Source organism: Morone saxatilis, unplaced genomic scaffold, assembly GCF_004916995.1.
Source record: "Morone saxatilis isolate NCDOM2014 unplaced genomic scaffold, NCSU_SB_2.0 Contig17, whole genome shotgun sequence".
Classification (NCBI taxonomy): Eukaryota; Metazoa; Chordata; class Actinopteri; family Moronidae; genus Morone; species Morone saxatilis.
Window position 1 is genome coordinate 21,288,556 of NW_023339729.1, and position 18,356 is coordinate 21,306,911.

The 18,356-nt window shown below is 38.9% G+C and overlaps 2 protein-coding genes across 2 annotated transcripts in view; one reads left to right on the forward strand and one right to left on the reverse strand.

Moving 5' to 3' along the window:
• Window positions 1–2,394: 2,394 nt before the first annotated feature.
• On the forward strand, window positions 2,395–5,599 carry tma16 (translation machinery associated 16 homolog). Its single transcript, XM_035659355.1, has 7 exons — window positions 2,395–2,469; window positions 2,589–2,692; window positions 3,947–3,984; window positions 4,086–4,170; window positions 4,300–4,448; window positions 4,551–4,593; window positions 5,146–5,599. The coding sequence occupies exons 1-7, from the start codon at window positions 2,467–2,469 to the stop codon at window positions 5,330–5,332; spliced, it is 609 nt and encodes a 202-aa protein (XP_035515248.1). The 5' UTR covers window positions 2,395–2,466; the 3' UTR covers window positions 5,333–5,599.
• A 451-nt stretch (window positions 5,600–6,050) lies between these two features.
• The window catches only part of march1 (membrane-associated ring finger (C3HC4) 1), a gene marked incomplete at its 3' end in the record, with an annotated part of 15,881 nt that continues 3,575 nt past the window's right edge, over window positions 6,051–18,356 (reverse strand). Inside the window, 5 exon segments of the mRNA XM_035659766.1 lie at window positions 6,051–7,539; window positions 9,784–9,928; window positions 10,065–10,245; window positions 12,875–12,948; window positions 14,262–14,312. Coding sequence (XP_035515659.1) covers window positions 7,217–7,539; window positions 9,784–9,928; window positions 10,065–10,245; window positions 12,875–12,948; window positions 14,262–14,312 — 774 coding nt within the window.

The window sequence follows — 18,356 nt, forward strand, 5'->3', positions numbered from 1 at the left end:
TCATAAGATCTGAGTCAGTCTGTTAACTCACTTTTCATCAGTAGTGGTAAATTAGTTCAGTACATTTGCTCAAGTGCTGTATTTAAGTCCTGTTTTGAGGGATTTGTATGTAATTTCCATTTTATGCATTTTTAGTTTTACTATACAACTACTCCACTACTGTTCTGAGACAACTATTAAACTAATTTATAATTCAACTACATTTATTTCACAGCTATTAATAGTTTTAAAATGTTTCTAGTTGGGGTTTTCAGATGTCTATGAGTCATTAAATGATTGTTTACGTTCAAAGTGGTAAAATTATCCAATATTTCCATAAAATCCATAAAAAACAGTAGAGAAAAATACACATTTGTGTAACATAATTTTGTTGTGAAGATTTCTCCAGATCCGCCCTCATCAGGAACCACTGGACTAAATTAACTGTGTATGAAGTCATTGAAACCAACTCCAGCTCGAGCAGATACAACACTGAAATGCCTCCTTACACAATGATGCATCAGAATTTACAGTATAATAATTTCATATATAATATTTTATCATCTGAGTTGGATTTTTTCTGCAGCACAAATACTTTTAATTTTGATACTTTAGTAAATTAAGTAATTTTTCCTTTTGTGTATGCAGAACTGTTTTTCATACTGATACTTTTACTCATAAATAAAGTTTTTCTTCCACCACTGGACGTCATCGTTCCCCAGAAAGATGAGAGGAGTTTATTTCTTTGCTAAAGTAAAAAATATTAGGTTTCAGATTCTTCCTCTTTAGACGTGTCTTTTCTGCTTCTGAAGAAATTATGAAATCATTGCAGACCCACATGAAATTTCCTGTTACCCAAAGAAAAATGAAGACGCCCATAGACAGCATTAACACCTTAACACCCAACCGATGTTGATGAGTTGTTAATCTGCTACCAAAACAACCTCCACCCTTCTGAGAAGGCTCCCCCCAAGATTTAGGAACCTGGCTTCAGCGATTCAGCCACCAGAGCATCCCCGAGGAGTTGGACGAGGCTGAGATCGAGGATCTCTACAGGCCGATCGAGTTCTTCCACACCAAGACAGGAAGGTTTCTTTATGTGCTTTGTTCTGGAGAGCATTGTCATGTCAAACTTTTGCCCAAAGTTGGAGGCCCTCTGTTATCTAAAATATCATCTAAGGGGTCTAGACCAAACTATGGTGAACAGCCCCAGGTCACAGTATGTGGATGGTATGTGTGTCCACTTACTTTTGGCCACATAATTCGTCCTGAAATTGTTATTTTAGCTACAGAAGTCGACAAAGTTTAATTCAAGTAAAAAAAAAAAACCAACTCATTAGTTGTTCCTGAGTTTAAAATGATTTAGGTGTTTAAAGCAAACCAGGACTCGTTCCTCGCCCACATATCTGATGTTTTTAACATATGAACTAAGAAAAGCCTGAGGTGCTGGAGGAATCCGACTGGTCTCAACTGGTCTCAACTGTCTGAACTGATCAGTACTTTCGCCTCAGTACACATGTGCAGAGATGATCATCTTTTCAGAATTTGTGTTCTGTTTTATTCATTTAATGTTTATTCATAAATCACACCCAGTTTGTGAGATGTGATGCATAAATAAAGTTTGTGTATTTGGTTATTATAAATAATACAACATACAAACACAGCTGTAGATCTTGAAATGTCCATCCATCAAATTACTGTTTTATTAAACTTAAATAAAGCATTTTATTTGAATAAATAAAACCATTATTAAGGCATCCAAATAAGCACACACAGCATGAATTTCAAAATACAGCGTAATATTGAAATTCTAACTTTGATACACTTCCTGGGGTTTCTTCTTTCCTCTGACCCTGATGTCTGTGCAGAGTTTGACACTAGAAAGATGTTTTAACATTCATCTGCTGAAAAAGTGGAAAGTTTCTCTCTGCGGCTCACTGAAAATCTGATTTTTAAGAGCGGGGCCTATGAGCATGATTTGTGGACATCACCAAGATCAAACTGGGTTCCAGTGTGGGCAGCTATATAAAGTGTGATGTAGAATACTTGAAAAAAAGCCAGCCAGTGCCACAAACACTGAGAATGGACTTTACAGGTGAAGTAGGAAGACATCTTTGTCCAGGAAAACCTGGCACTTCTTTGATCTTCTTAATGACTTTAATGTGGAAATTATATATTTTTTTCCCAGTCATATTTCTCCAAGCAGAATATTTATTAAATGTTATGTATTAATATGTGTGGAGGGATCTTAACAACTCTTTGAACGCACCACAGTTGCAAACACCAGTAACTGGCAGCATTATTTTGTTATATGATATTTTATTCATATTTATATTTAAACTTTAATCACTTAACTGTCGTGCATTTTGTGACGCCTTGACAATGTGGAACCGATTTTATTTTTCTCCGCATCACATCCGGACAAAGTTTAGTGAGGGACCACTTCCGGTGTAGTTGTCAACAAGACCACGCGTGTTTCGAGTTAAAATGGTAACACAGGCCTGTCAGATCAATAATACCGATCAGTGTGGTTTCAATCACCTGTTGTTTGATCGATACGTTGTTTTGTTGTTTTGTTGTTTGTCTGATTCGATGTTTATGTTTTTCAGCCGAAGGTTCAGAAAGGAAAAGCGGCGGAGAAAGTTGTTCATCCGTTCAGCAGGAAAGCTGCTTATCTCGCCCGAGAAGAGATCAGACTGAAGAAGAAAGAAAGGTAATTCAACAAAACATAATGCAGAACATCAGCTCCGATCAGTACAGCTCACTCCTGGAGGGAAATCTGCTTATAAATGTGAATATGTGGCGATAAAGTGTCTGATAAACAACAACAACAACAAACCACTGCAGCACATCAATTATATTTACTGTAGGTTTACTCAGGTTATTTATTCATTATTCATTTATTACTTAACTACAGTGTGCACTTGTTCCTTGTGTACTTACATTTTTGCTACTTCAGAGGGAAATATTCTACCTTTTAATCATAATATAAAAAACATTGTTAAAGATTAAACCAGTTGTCTGTTTATGAGTTCAAATACATTTAACTTAAATTATTGTCTTATCCTCAAAATTTCACAAAGATCAGAGAAAGAAAATAAAGAATTAATCCACATTTCTATAGTAAAAGTGTGTTTAGTTTTTATTGATGACCCCTCAGATGATCTTGTGACCCTTTGGAGGGTCCGACCCCCAGGTTGGCTACCACTGGATTAAACTACTCAACTGTATATAAAGTAGTTAAAACTAGTTCCACCTGTACCGGCTAATAATTATTATTATTATTATTATAACATATTATTAAAAAGATTCAGCATACACATTGTGATTTATTATATCAGTCATAAGTACTTTTACTTGTAATCACCAATTTTAAATACATATAACTAATAATAATTGTGTACTTTTACTTAAACTTTGATTATAATGCAGGTATTTTTCTTGTAATGGAGTATTTTTACACTTTAGTACTTTTACTTCCATCACTGTTTATAGCACAACATGTCAGTGACCTAATAGATAGAAGGTTATTATTATTATTATTATTATTTTCCAAAGGCATCAGTTTTACTGTTGTGACTTTGTTTATGTGACATTTGTTACAGGTTCCCCCTTATAAAGAAAACAAAAACATTAATGTAAAGTTAATGCTTTCATTTGAGCCTTATTGTGAAATCCTCTCATGTTTCCATCTACATCCTGTGAGTCTGAGACCCGAATAAAGACTAAAACAAACTTTTTAACTTTTCAAAAAAGACCCTTTAACCTTTTCTGTGAGCAAGATTTCTGTCATAACTCTGTCAGATTAATTAGATTTGACCTTTGCAATACAAAGGGGACAAATAACTTTAATCAAATGAATGAATGAATGAATGAATACCACTGACTGAGGCTGAAATATCAAACATTGATTAAGATTACAGTGTGTACTCTGATTACTTTCATTGTTTTCTCTCTGACGCTGCAGGCAGAAGAATGACAAAGCAACACGTCTGAGCAGCATCGGTGAGCTCGTTTATCGTTCGTATCGTACAAAACTCGCTGACTGTGAGGATGAAATCCATTAAACGCCGTCTCTGTCTCTTTTATTTGTCTGCCTCTCACAGGTGAGAAGCTGTTGTGGTTTCAGGAACAGTTGGATCCAGAAAAGACGGCTTACACCAGAAAAGACGCCTGTGACATTATTGAAAGGTTTGTTTTTTGTCATTTTGAGTTCGAAATGCATCAAAATATTATTATTATATAATAGTATTTAGCATTTATTTTGTGGCATCTCAGTGTTTAGTGTTCTTGTATGTGTGTTCTCGTTTGTGTGTGCAGGTACCTCCAAAGGTTTGATTGTGAACTCGAGCAGATTGAGCTGATGAACGGGATCAAAGGTCGACAGGGTCGTCTCCATGGCGCCAGAGAGGCTGTCATCAAACAGACCATCGAGCGGGAGCGAGCGCAGTATGAGGGCGGCGGATTCGGTGAGTCTTCGCTCGATAAACCAGTCACATGTTTGCTACACACACGAGGACACAGTCGGTTTGGAGAATCCTCTGTGACCTTTTGTTTTGTCCTCTTCACAGAGATCCCAGACATCATCAATGGAAAACATCTGAAAACATTCAGGTGAGACGATACGAACTACAGCCGTTCTACAATGTTATGTGTTTATGGCTGTAATAATTATTATTGGCTGTAATTATTCAGCTTCATCATGCAAATTAAGATTCATCTTTCACTCTGTGCTTCGAATTATTGTATTTTTGCCACATGAATAAAAAAATGGCTAAAAATCAGTTTGAATAATATTTAAATTTTGAATAATATATTATTTCTGTCAGAAATACTGTGGAATATATTTACATTAACTTTGTATATAGGCTAATATATTTTATTATATCTCTTATTACATTTCTATTTCCACTTTTATTTTTAACTTTTTACTATATGTATATACCTATACATTCATTTATATTCTCTATATTGTGTTAGATATCGTATATAAGTACTATTCTTTAATGTTGTGTGAGTGGATTAACTGTAGCAAACAGATTCCCCCCGGGGATCAACAAAGTATTTCTGATTCTGAATATTGTGATTCTAAGCGAAGGATTTGAGAAGATTCACAAACTTTCCTTTCTGATGTTTGATGACATTTATTGATCTTTATTTCGACAGAGAGTGGACCGGAGATCTTAAGAAACTTCCAAATATTAAACTGCGAAAGGTGTCTAACAAAGGTTTGGACACAAAGAATGAAGAAGAGGAGAAACACGACGCAGAGGATGATATTGAGGATGATGATGAAGATGACTTTAATGACGAGCAGCTGGATGACACAGCGCTGATGTCGGATTTAAACTGAGGCTGGTTTTATATCAACGCTCCGGTCGTCCATTCAGGACTGAAAAGTTTGTTTGTAAAAATGCTGCCACTCCCTGACTGTCCACAAGATGGTGCCAAACTCTCAGAGATGGAAAACTAAAGTTTTATCAGCCTGTCGTCCTTTTTCAAAGTCTTCTTGTTGCTCAGTAACGTCACACAAACCTTTGAGGGGTTCTACTTTCATTGTTTATTGCACAAACAAACATCCATCGTGTAACCTGAATATTCAACTTTAACCAGCCGAGAGTTTCTGACATTGATGTTGGTTGTTCTCATATTGTTGGTGGATATAAGACTGAGAAAATAAACGTTTCCTGTGATGTGACAGTGACGCTGGTAAAGAACCAAATTAAAACCTGTAGAAAAGTTGACAAGTGTAAACAACAGTCACCTTGTTGGCTGGTCACTCGCACTGTGTGTAAAGTCTAACGGATGACGACCATGAAAGCTTTAGTTACATCAATGTATAAATAACGGGGACCTCGCGGAGCGGGACCACATAAAGCTGCAAACTGTCAGAATAAACAACTGGGATACATGAGATTTACTATATTTTTAAGAAATATTTAGAACTTTCCTATGATAGTAAATAAATTCAGACTGAGCTAAAGATATTGTTCAAATAATTTCTCTACTGATGATATCTGACTCTTTGGTGTCTGAAGACCTGATTGTCCAGAAGGAGAGTTAAGGCCTTGGTATGCTTCAAACAAAGTGCTTGTTGGATTGTCTAAACTCTGAAATTCCACCGGACGCGGCTTTATGGCGTCGCGTCTGTGACGTGGTTCGGGTCCTTGATCCACGCGTGTCAGAAGCAGAGCGTCTCGTCTCTCCGCTGTTGTTGTATTTTGTCCTTTAAAAATGATACAAATCGGTGTGTTTTTCCATTTCCAGGATGAACTTCTCATTGTTAAATCTTCTCTGACTGATTGACTTCTGGTGCCACAATGTCGCTGTAGCTTGAAATTAAATCCACATTCTGCACAGGGTATTTTATTTTGAAAACTTACCAGATTCCCTATGATGTTTCTGTGTCTGTGATCTGCTCGGTGCTGCTTGAGCTGTCAAAAACAGACCGACACTGTATTCTCTGCGGAGAGACGCTTCTGGTGGAATCACGAGGATTGTCTACAACGGGTGTGATCAGCTCCACCACGGCGCAGCTACAACATGTCATGCCCGTGCCCGGTGGAATTTGGTGGTAATAGCATCTGAAACCCACTTTCACATGAGCCTTTAACCACTTCAGGTAACTTCTTTCCCCAAGCTCTTTTATCCATCCTTCACATTACTACTAACTTTATCTCGTCCTGTGTGTACAACTGAACGCCATAAACGCCTGTGAGGAGGGACTTTACAAAAGCGTGCAACATTATTTTCATTTATCGTCTCTGTGACACCACATTTATATCTATGAATGCTTTTGAACCTCGTCTGAAGGTTGTTTGAAGCATACTGAGACCTGTAATAGCATCCACAGGGTTTTCACACCTTTAACTCGTGTCAGTGCAGTTTGAGAAAGTGCATACAGGAATAAAACTCAATATATCACATAACTACAGTCTTTACAAACTTCTCCTGCTGATGGCTTTGTTTTCCTGTCCCTTCACATCTTCTCACTTCCTCTTTTCTCCATTGTCACATTCTTCCTTTGCACATTCACTTGCAGCCCTTCAGCCTTTCAGTTTTCCTTGATCACTGAAGGACTTTAAAATCCATCCTTTGTGTGCGTCTCAAGATTCAGCAATCACAGGAGCTGAACACTACAACACTGTACGGCTCTAAATCACACCGCTCTCACACCAACTCGTGTTGTCGGATGAGCAGGGTGTGAGTCAGGACTCTGGAGTGGGAGGAGAATCAGTCAGACGGGGTTTTGGGCCGGCGCCACCGCGTCCTCCACTGACATGTCTGAATCCATCTGTGGCTCTGGAGCCGCGACGGGGGCCGGGCTGACCGGAACCTCCACAGTTTCGTGGGTACCGTTGGCCAGTGCGCTTGGCCGGGCCTGGCAGTTGTGCAGGCCTTTCTCGGGGCAGTTCTGCACGGTGATGATGCGGTTGAAGGCCTTGAGGCGGCGCCACAGCTGCAGGTAGACTTTACACTGGATGTACATGAAGATGAGGCCGCCTGTGAAGCCGATGGCCACCACAATCAGCTTGGTCCAGAAGGGCCACTCCAGCACACCTGTTGACACACACACACACATACACACACAAACACACAAAGTGGCTGTAAGTCAACCTGCCAGATGTGTGACTGATCATCATGGCGGCATGTGCATTGCTGTGCTTACCCTGTGGCGAATAGTACTTCAGAAGAGAAACTCTCCATAAATCCTCTGCAATCAAGAGTGAGTGTAATTCCTCTTTATTTCTATGATCTCTGGTCTATGCTCTATTGTTTTATGATATACAATATAGATTTTTAACATACAGCGTCTATGTTTTCTGCCTTTAACCTGAGGTCCTATAGTGTGAGAATGATAACACAGATCACTGATCTGTATTATGATTATCAAAGATCACAGCACAACACACACCACATCATCAACGAGCACAGTGAACATACAGAAGCACTGAGGGAGTCTCTCTCACTCTTTGTGTCTTTTATCTTTCTGTTGATGTTGTTGGTAAGACAGTTTGTATAAGTTCCTTATTTTATTTACTTTATTCATTTTCCTTTCTTTCTTTTTTAAATATAAATCCTGACTTTCAGCAAGTATTACTCCAGGGATGAAACACTCTTTTATTATGGAATTGTGGCTTGTGGGGGAAAAGACTGCATGATGTGCTCCTCTATCACAGATTACACAGAAGAAGCATTTGTGTGTGATACATAAACATAATTAGTTTTGTACACCCAACAAACATGTGCATATTCTGTTCATTTGTTTAAAATTCAATAAAACATTTACAGCAGGGTCTAATTTTTACTTAAACAATCGCAAAGATCTGAAAATCTTCTGCATCAGTCGCAGTGAACCTTTAGTTTCTCTGTTTCTGTCAAATGTATGGTTTCATCTTGTGGTAATGAGATTCTGAACATTGAACTTTAACATCTGAAACTTGACATTAATGGTTTTTGTCTTTGAACAATACAGTAACTCGATTTTTAGATTTCTGTGAATTCAATAGCGTTTTTATATCACAGTCCTCAAGTGCATTGCCATGTGAAGATAATATAACTTACTGTAATATATCTTTATACCCTGATATAAAAACCTGGGTACGGGTTCATGGATGATCTATTCTATGTCTAAAAAACTCGATTTTATTTTATTTGTTTATTTATCGTAAACAATACATCAACAAATCAAGTGAATGTGTCTTTTTAAAGTCACTAACGTGCTAAGTATTTACAAAACCTACTGCACTTATAGCCTGAACATCATTTTGAGTTAAATAATTTGAAGTCGTTGTAATGTATCAATTTGTTTAACTAGGTAAATTCAAACTACCCCTTCCCATATAACAATTAAAATAAAAACACAGCTGTATTTATTATGTATTTTGTTTCAAAGGTACAAATGTGTTGTTGATAAGAAGAGAGTGAGTTTCAGGGCTTTATTTGTTGTTTGGCTGTGAGCAATAAAGATGATATAAAATGTATTAAAACATGAAGTTATTAATGGAACTTGTGGCTGTCCTATGAGACGACAATACAAACATTTTATAATTTGATACTGAGACCCCTGTTCTAGAGCAAAACCTCTAACGCAGAGAGACAACTGGGGATAAAAATCACAGAAAGTTTAAAAGCTGGGAGATTGATTCTGTACAATACACACACCCATAGCTTAAGTTAGTTAACTAGATTTAGTTAAACTAGTGACTACAAAGGAAAGTTCAAAATCACATCACCAGAGTAAATATTAGCGTGAAAAGTTTGAAGGTACCCTGTGGAGTCTTTGACCACCAGGGGCGCTACAGTGCAACGTTTGAATGGTCCTGTAGTGTTTGTTGTATATGTGTGGACGGGATGTGATACAAATTACTTCAGATGGCAGTAACACATTAGTAAAGTTTAAGGATATAATGTGTCTTTGAAAAAATGTAAAGCTAAGTTTTAGTATTTTAATATTTACATAGATTTATATATCGTAAAATTTTTTTATCATTAATATTTATTTTCCTAATTTGTATTTTACACTTATTTTTTATTAGTATGACAACCTTCATGTCACTACACATGTGAAACATCAAACCTTTGAATCTTGCCTTTTCAAAACAATGTCAGGTTTTCAAATGTTTGTAAAATAAATGTGACTAAAACACAATTTAGTGTTATACAATTAAAACTCCCCAAGGTACCTTTAATTTGGATCATAAAACTGTTTCATCAAAGCCAAAAATTATCAAAAAAAGCTTCAAATGTTCGTCTGCATGTCTCTGGTATGTGAGAGAGGGAGGCGGGAGGGAAAATACTCACCGTTCTTCCCAAGTCTGATCTCTTCCATGGTTCTCTTGACCAGAATGTAGACTGACCACAACATACACACTATTGCTATCAGGTGAAACAACACTGAACAGAAGATCTTCCTCCTCTCGTTCTTCGTCATCTGTAGCCTCTCCCACTGGAGGACGGAGGGATGGGGATGGAAAGGGGGATGATAGACATTGTTTGAAAGGGGGGGAAAAAGACAAACGGTGTTCATTATTACAGCCTGACTCTGGAGCAGCAGATGCATAGATTTACGAGTGTGTGCCTACCATGCGTAAAGGTTTGAGCTTCGTCTCCATCACAAAGTCAAACTTGCAGAGTTCACAGCAGCGAGTGTCTGAAGATTTGATCCACTGGTTGAGACAGCCCTGGTGGACGAAACTCAGGCTCCCTGTGCAGCGACAAGGCATTATCAACGGGCACTCGTCATCCCCCTCACAGTGGCAGATTCTACACACACAGAAAATAAACACACACACATCAGAACGGATAATGTGTTTTAATTTCCCCCTTTTTAAAAAAAAGTGGAGTTAAACTTAAACCTGATACTGACAGATGATTAGTGCACACAGCCACACTCATAAAGGCTCACAAACACACACTGACCTGCAGACCTCCAGCTCAGAGTCATCAGAGCAGGGTGGTGGTGCGCCTCCATTTACCCCGCAGTGTTTCTGTGGTGTGGGCACTGACATGTCCCCACCCCCCGACCCCTTTTCCTGGTATCTCTTAGTGATGAGCTCTTCGCCGTCCTCCGCCACTGAGGAGCTGCCTTCTGGGCTGCGTGACTTGTAGCTCTTCTCCTTGTCTCTGCTCTGCGATCCTTCCCTCTGTGAATTGTGGCCGTCTCTCTTCATCGAGGCCCTGCTGCTGTGCCGCTTCTTAAGGCCTCCGCTGACCTCCAACAGAGTCTGGTTCTCCTTCCCCTCATCTGAGCCCAGCGACTGCAGCTCCATGATCTCTGCTTTGTCTTTCCCTGCTTTACCTGCGTTCGGCCCATCTCTCTCTCGGCTGCTTCCGCTGCGGCGCACTCTTCGGGCTTTCTCTTTGCTCCAGCTGCGGGCATCGCGCCACGCTTCATCCTCAGAGGTGGTGTCTGACTGTAGCCCTGAGCAGCGGAGGCGAGGAGGGAGCTCCCTCCAGTTCTTTGAAGGCCGCTCCCTCTTCTCCCCGTGCTCACTGCGGTCAGAGCTGAGGCTGCGGTCGGTCTGCTCCTGTTTGGCGTTGCTTTCCACGCAGTCGAGGGTGGTGCAGCTGCTCCTCTTGCGGCGGTGACGACGCTTCACCTGCTTCTTCTGGGCCTGGGCGGACGAGCCCAGAGCTGTGCTGGTGACTGTCATCACAGAGGTGTGTGTGTGCTTGTTGTGTTTGTGCGATTCAGAAGCATCTTCTTCTAAACGGGTCAGCTGGCCAGAACTGAACTCACACAGACATAAACATGCACACACACACACACACACACACACACACACACACACACACACACAAACAGAGATGGAAATGTGTAAAAATGAAGTAAAACAAGATGGAAAAAACATGAATGTGATGACAATAATTAAACAAATGAACTGAAACCTGATTGCAAACTCTTAAAGGATCAGTTCACCCAATTGTCCTCTGCCCTTGATTCATCTTCGGTGCTCACTGTTTGTAAAAACTCAAACCCAGAACTCAGTGGATTAAATATCTCATCTGGCCTGTTTGACCTGCTGCCACAGCGAACAGACTCCGGATAAGTGGATGATAATGGATGGATGGATGGATATATTGAATAATGGATATACTGAGGGCGCCTGGATAGCTCACATCCCGTGTACCAAGGCTGAGTCCTTGCTGTAGTGGGCCAGCGTCAAATCCAACCTGTGGCACTTTGCTGCGTGTCTTTCCTTCCCTCTCTCCCCCCTTTCCGTCTTCAACTGTCACTATGAATTAAAGGCTATAAACCCCCCCCAAAATATATCAATACATATATTAACAGTCAACAGCAACAGCTTTCCAGAATCTGTATCACTGTTACTCCATAGACCTCACTGTTAACACATTTCACAGGGACTATTTCTTAAATATGATCTCTTATTTATCCTCAAACATTGTCTCTAGACATATGTCGGTGTTTTGAACATCATAAACTAAATTTAATTCAGCTCCATTGTAATTAAAGTAAGGAATATCTCCAAACTTGGGGAAATAAAACTTATTCTGCATTGCTAGATACAAAGTGAAGAAATATATACTTTATTTAATTCTGGTGAATCAGCTCTTTAAACGTCCCATTGTGCTGCCACCCTCGAGGGCTCAGGATATTATCAAGGTGGATTCCAGACTTCTGGATCACCGTTCACATCATTGTTTTCAGTGATTCAAACAGGTCTGTGTGACGTCTTTTGAGGTAACAATCTACCAACTGTCAACTGTGGAAAGTCAACTTACAGGAACAACAAGACTGAAATGAGCATATTTTTCCAATCAATGTGAAACACTCATTAAGTTAACTGTTACTAGAAACTCCCACCAGCTTCCGTACTGAGTGGTTAGGGAAAAACTACTCAGGCACAGAAAATGGAGAATAATGTAAAACTCAATAATGAAGTGAAAACAAAATGGCAATTTATTTTGATTATCAAACCTGGTAATCAGAATAGGAGATAGTGAATGATTTGTTGTGTGACAAATAGAGGTCCAAGCTCTCTCCGTACATCACGTGTCCATATTGCCGTCAAACAGTGTTCTTTCAGCCTCGACTGAGTCAGTGTGACGACCACACCACCGGTGGATGTAATGAGCTGAAGGATCCCATTTCTGCAATCAGAAATCTTCCTCTCATTGATTGCGCTATGGGAGCTCGATTGGATTTTAATTTTGTTAATGTCCTCGGGGTGCGGCAGACCATACTAATCGAGTCTCCCACTCAGTGGAGAAGAAGCTTTAAACTGTGAATGTCAATATCACTGAGAGAACTGTGGCTGCTCTGAAAGCCTGAAGGCTTTAACTGAGATGTTTTCAGATATTCAAGGAACATCTCGCCTTGTCTTCTGCCATCTGTAACTCTGGGTGATAGTTAAAGAGACAGCTGTCTTACCTGCATATGTCCTGAGAAGACGGGGTGATTGATGTTCTTGAAGCTGTAGTAAGTCCTGCTGTTGAGTTGCTGGCCTGAAACAACAAACAGACTCAAACTGGCGTCCATGTTTCTGTGGAAGTACACTCTGGTCATTATTATAATTATGGGCCGATAATGGGAAATTACATTACAGCCAATGAATGATCGATTGATACACATTGTTACACACTTCCTAATGACCACATAATCAAAATAAAGATTAATATTATTGATACAGTTATTTTAAAGCTGCATTAACCCATTTATTTTGGCCAGTAGGAGGAAAAAGAACCTAAAATAAGTTGACAAACATGCAGCCCTGACATATTACGGCCTTGTTATTGCTACCATATTAGCAAAAAGTTGCCAGATGTTTGGCTCTTTACGTTTACCTAGTTGTTAATTTAGTCTCTGTACTGCTGTTAAAAATAAATGGGCCCAGTCACCCCGGACACGCTCTCTTCTCTCTAGCGTGCCATCGGGTGCGCGGCGGCGTTTCCGCATGCCTGGAGGACAAAACTGGACCGAGGCTGAAGACGGTTTCGTATGTCACATGGACAGTCCGCTGCCTCAACTCTGAGCCGGGTACCCGCCGAGCTGTAAAAAAAAATGACACACCAGACAACAAGCAAAACAACTACCAGAAGAGAAGAACGCGAGCGCCGCGTGTCACGTGGTACGTCGACATAGCTGCGTTCAATACGTAGACTGTGTGTACGGCGGTATATAGTACGAGCTACCCGCCGCGCTTTAACGTAGTGTCTAGCAGGGCTTGATGTTATATTTACAGTATATGTTTATTTTTATTTTGTTCTTAGGTTCGTTTACCTATTGTACAGATATATTGCTTTAACCGTGGTGTTCTGTAGGTGTCACTAGCTGTGTTAGCTGGGTAGGCTGGAGTATGTTTGTTTTTCTCTCGTTTACTACTGGCTGCAAGTACAAAGAAGCATTTCACTGTGCATTGTACTATGTATAACTGTGCATGTGACAAATAAATCTCTCTTATCTTATCTTATCTTAGACTGGTGAGACTGACAGTTAATTTCCTGTCGTAAACCCAAAAACAATTTGGTAAAAGATGCTAAAAGGCGACCTGTTGAGCTACAAGTGATGATCAGATGTGGGTTTATCATTATGAGCAACCCTTTCCACCATTATTTATACTCACTTGAAATTATAATTAATCATGAATCAATACAGAAACTAAAAGCATCATTGTGTGTCTCATGAGTCATACAACAGTGTGTACTTGAAGCACCTTTGCATTGATCTGTTAGTAACACGCTAGCATTAGCACATTCTGCTTGGATAAAGGATGCTACCATATATTGGCCCTTTAAGCTCTCTGATAGTCAGTGGTTACCTTGGAGATGTTGCTGGATCGACTCCCCGAGCGCCCAGGGGCCTTCCTCCCCTGCAGGGAGAAGGAGAGACAGAAAATCATTAGAGAACACAGTGAAGTATGTGATGCTTTAATGGAACCTGAGTAGCCGGAGGTGTTGAAACGGACCATTTCTTTGGCACATGTGGAGTCCAAACTGATGTCTTTCAATGTTCATTGTTTAGAATATTATAAACAAACATATAAAGCAGCAATTCTTCACTTTCGAGAAGCTGACGCAAGAGAATATTTCTCATTTTGCTTATTTTAAAAATAGATTATCAGCATGATTGGATATTATTTTTCTATCAATCAGTTAATCGACTGATTGTTCAAGCTCTAATCTGCTGTCAGTTTCATTTCGTCCAAACATTTCCACATCAGAAACTGTACGAAGGCACCGTTAACTTTTCTAACTAGATTTTCAAGTTCTCCTACAAAGGAACTGCAAAATAAGTGAAATGTGGTTACATTCACAAGTTTTGTGTTGTTAAAGTAGCTCAAGATAAACAGATTAAATAAGATAAATGCTTTAACTCACAAATGTTAACTAACAAATAAATATATGAAGATCTTATAGAATATAAAGCATTGTTGAGAATTAAACTACCAAACAGTATATAAAGTAGTTAACATGAGCTCAACCTTAAACATATACAGCAGTACAATGTAACATACCATTAATGTAACACTAATATTAATCCAGAAACATCAGAAATACAAAAATGTACTTGTATTAACTTAATTTTGATAACATGTTATTCTGTTCCTGTGCCTAATGTTTAAAATTATTCATAATCTTGCACCCCCGCCTCTTAGAGTTGCCTGGCCTACCCCGGCAGTGGTAGTGCCGGTGGGACTAGAGCATCTGCTCGGGGTGAGTTAGGAAGTGTAATTCCATCCCCCCAAACATCAGAAACACAGGAAGCTTTGCAGTGTGTAAAACCAGCCTCAAGTCAGGCTGAAGTAGAAAGAAGAAGAAATTTCACCACTAATGATCACAACAAATATAATAAAATAAAGACATAATAGGGACAGACAGGGAACATTTTACTGCACTATGACTCCTTTAAATACATATTGTTATAATACTTACATACTTCTACCTTAGTAAAGTTTAGCCTGCAGAACAGCTAGTCAGGTATTAGGAGGTCTTAAAGGTCCAGCGTGTAGGATTTAGTAGCATCTAGTGGTGAAGCTGCAGATTGCAATCAACTGAATACCCCTCACGACACCCCACCTTTTGCATAGAAGAACCTACAGTATGAAATCTGCAGCCAGTGTTTGGTTTGTCTGTTCTGGGTTACTGTAGAAACACAATGTTGATAAAAAACGGCTCATAACAACATTATTGACATTCCAATATATGAATATATTTGATATATCTACTTTAAATGCTCAACTTTAGTCGGCACAGGTAAAGGCATGTGAGGCCAACACGATGTGTGACAGATCAAGGATCAGGATTCAAAGTTCATGCAATCTTTGCTGCATTTGATGAGCTTGTGAGTTCAGCTGTCGCCATCTATGGCTTCGGTCCTCGAGTAAAACAAATTGATGAGGTGAGAGAGATTAAGGGCAAGAAGATTTGCGTCTCGATGCCTCAAGCTTCAACCAGGTCTCTCCATTGATCTTTCAACCTCAAGAGACCTTAAGAGATTCAACTTCAAAGTATGCATCTGAAAAAGAGCTCAAGAACACATACTCTCTTGACCACAGGCTTCATGTCCTCTCTGAAAAATCGAAGTGCCAACGACCACCTTGTCGATGTCTTAACTGAAGGGGAGACAGATGAGAATGATCTAGTTCACAACAGGAAGGCTTGAAGTCAGTCTATTTAACAATGCCATTAATATTGCATCAGGGATGAGTTTTACTGATATTTTTAATTCTTTGTATTTTTTTCTCAATAATGTATTTGACAAATTCAGTGTTATCTTCTCATTGTTCTATTAGTTCTTAAGTTGTTTTAACTGCGTACTTTTCTAAAGCAAGACGAGGCTGTCCAAGGCTCTGTGAATATAGCTTGTGTTCATTTCTTCAGACTTTATATCTTAAATAATAATCCAAGTTTTAAAAATAACAATTTCATTTTAGTTTTCTTCACAGAAATGAAAAAAAGATATATATGCTTACTGAGTATATTTTTACATTTTTCATACACCCCTGAAAATCAAGAAGGCCTTGTTTGATTAGAAATAATATTTATAATAATATAATGTTGAGGCTATGCTGCGATATACATTATATATCTAGATACACACAGACCAATAAGCCAGTAGGTTATGTTGAAGCTGACGTAGTGTGGGTTGTGTTTTAGCCCCACTAAATCAACATATTTTTACACACTAGAGCATGTTGCCTCTCAAATGAGTCCTCATACATGCATTCTGGTTACAGTTATGCTGTTAAAAACGTATTTAGGTATGTCAATAATGGAAAAAATTGTTAATTTTAAAAGGTGTGTTCCCTGTTTTTGGCTTTTTCTTTTGCTGTTTATCCCGTTTATTGTATTTAGTAGTGTTTATCTAAATCTATTATTCAATAACAAGTACTTAAGTGCACATTGATTTGCAATATTCATAACTTTTGACACTTGATAATATGATCAATCAATGCTAATCTGTATTGTACTGTAACTTGAGTGTATTGGTTTGGACATTACATGCACATATTGTTAGATGTAAGAAATATGCTTACCCCCATTTGGAAGGCTAGTGTGTGGAAATACTATTTTCTCTGACTTATATTATATTGAATGACTTTGGCCACAGCAAGATTCATTTTCAAGATAGAAAGTTAATCTTGAAGCTTATGAATATGGGAAGTTTTCTATATGAAAGTGAGGTGGTGATATTCACCATAAAGTTTTAGAAAATAATAATTTCTGATGAGAACTTCTTTTCCCTCTCTTTCAGGGCCCTGCCTGCCAATTTTCATACTTGTATGACTGTTAATGCAATTGTACCGTTTTTATTTACATTTAGATAATTTCGCCAGAAAAAGTGCCTAAGTTGGGGGTGCTCGTTATCAACCATGTACAGGTGAAATAATAGTGAAAGAAAGGTAGAAGAAAACATCCTGTGGGCTGGACCTGCCTCCTGGCCTATCAGGAGTCATCCATGGACACGTGTCCTTGTTATTTCATTGTGACCAGAGCTAAAGCCAGACAATCCAATTACCCAATCGTCCAGCTAAGTGTACAAGATGCTCCTCTGCAATGTGTCTCTATTTAAAGCAAACTAATAGCACTTTTTCTAGAACTTCCTAGAGCACTGGTTGTCTGAACTCAAACAGTTAGACCTTGAACTCAACCCACAGACATATGTGGTCTCATTCACTGCCTGCAGCAGCATCTTAGATGGGTTTCAGTAATCAGTAGTCGGTGCTGCGTAGGAGTTCAGGTATTAACACCGGTAAACCACCAACAAAGAATATCTCATCTGGTATTTAAATCACAGGTTTTCCAAGTATTTTGAGTATTTTTATACACCAACACACTCTCAAACCAGGTCAACCTACAGTGGGCAATATATTACATTTTAGATTTACAATATCCATTTAATGGATTAATGGATTTAATAACCCAATAGAAATGTATGTTGGTTAATTCAGCAGAGTAAATACCATCAAAGAGGATCATCAAATTGATGCAAAACCATATAAAAATCCCAATTTGCTATAAAACAGTCATTATTTATATCTAACATTGGCCACAATGGCCTAATACACCTAAATATCTTAAAGGGATTATATACATATATCGTCACATCGCCTAAAAACAACTCCTAGTTCAGTTAATTACTTCTTGTTTTAGAATAAATGGATGCAGGCTGAGTAAAAGCACTTCTACTCCGTTTTTTTGGCCCTAAAATATCTGAAACTCTTGGCAGGTGTCGAAACAGAGAATGCTGACTTCACACTTACTTTGTTGTGGGTGGGGAGAGCTTTAGTTAGAGACTACCAGATTTATTAAGCCAGCAAACAGCATTTCTGGAGAAACTGCAACAAGAAATCTTCGACAAAACACACGAACATGACAGCTGGCTTTAATCCTCTGCCACACACACACACACA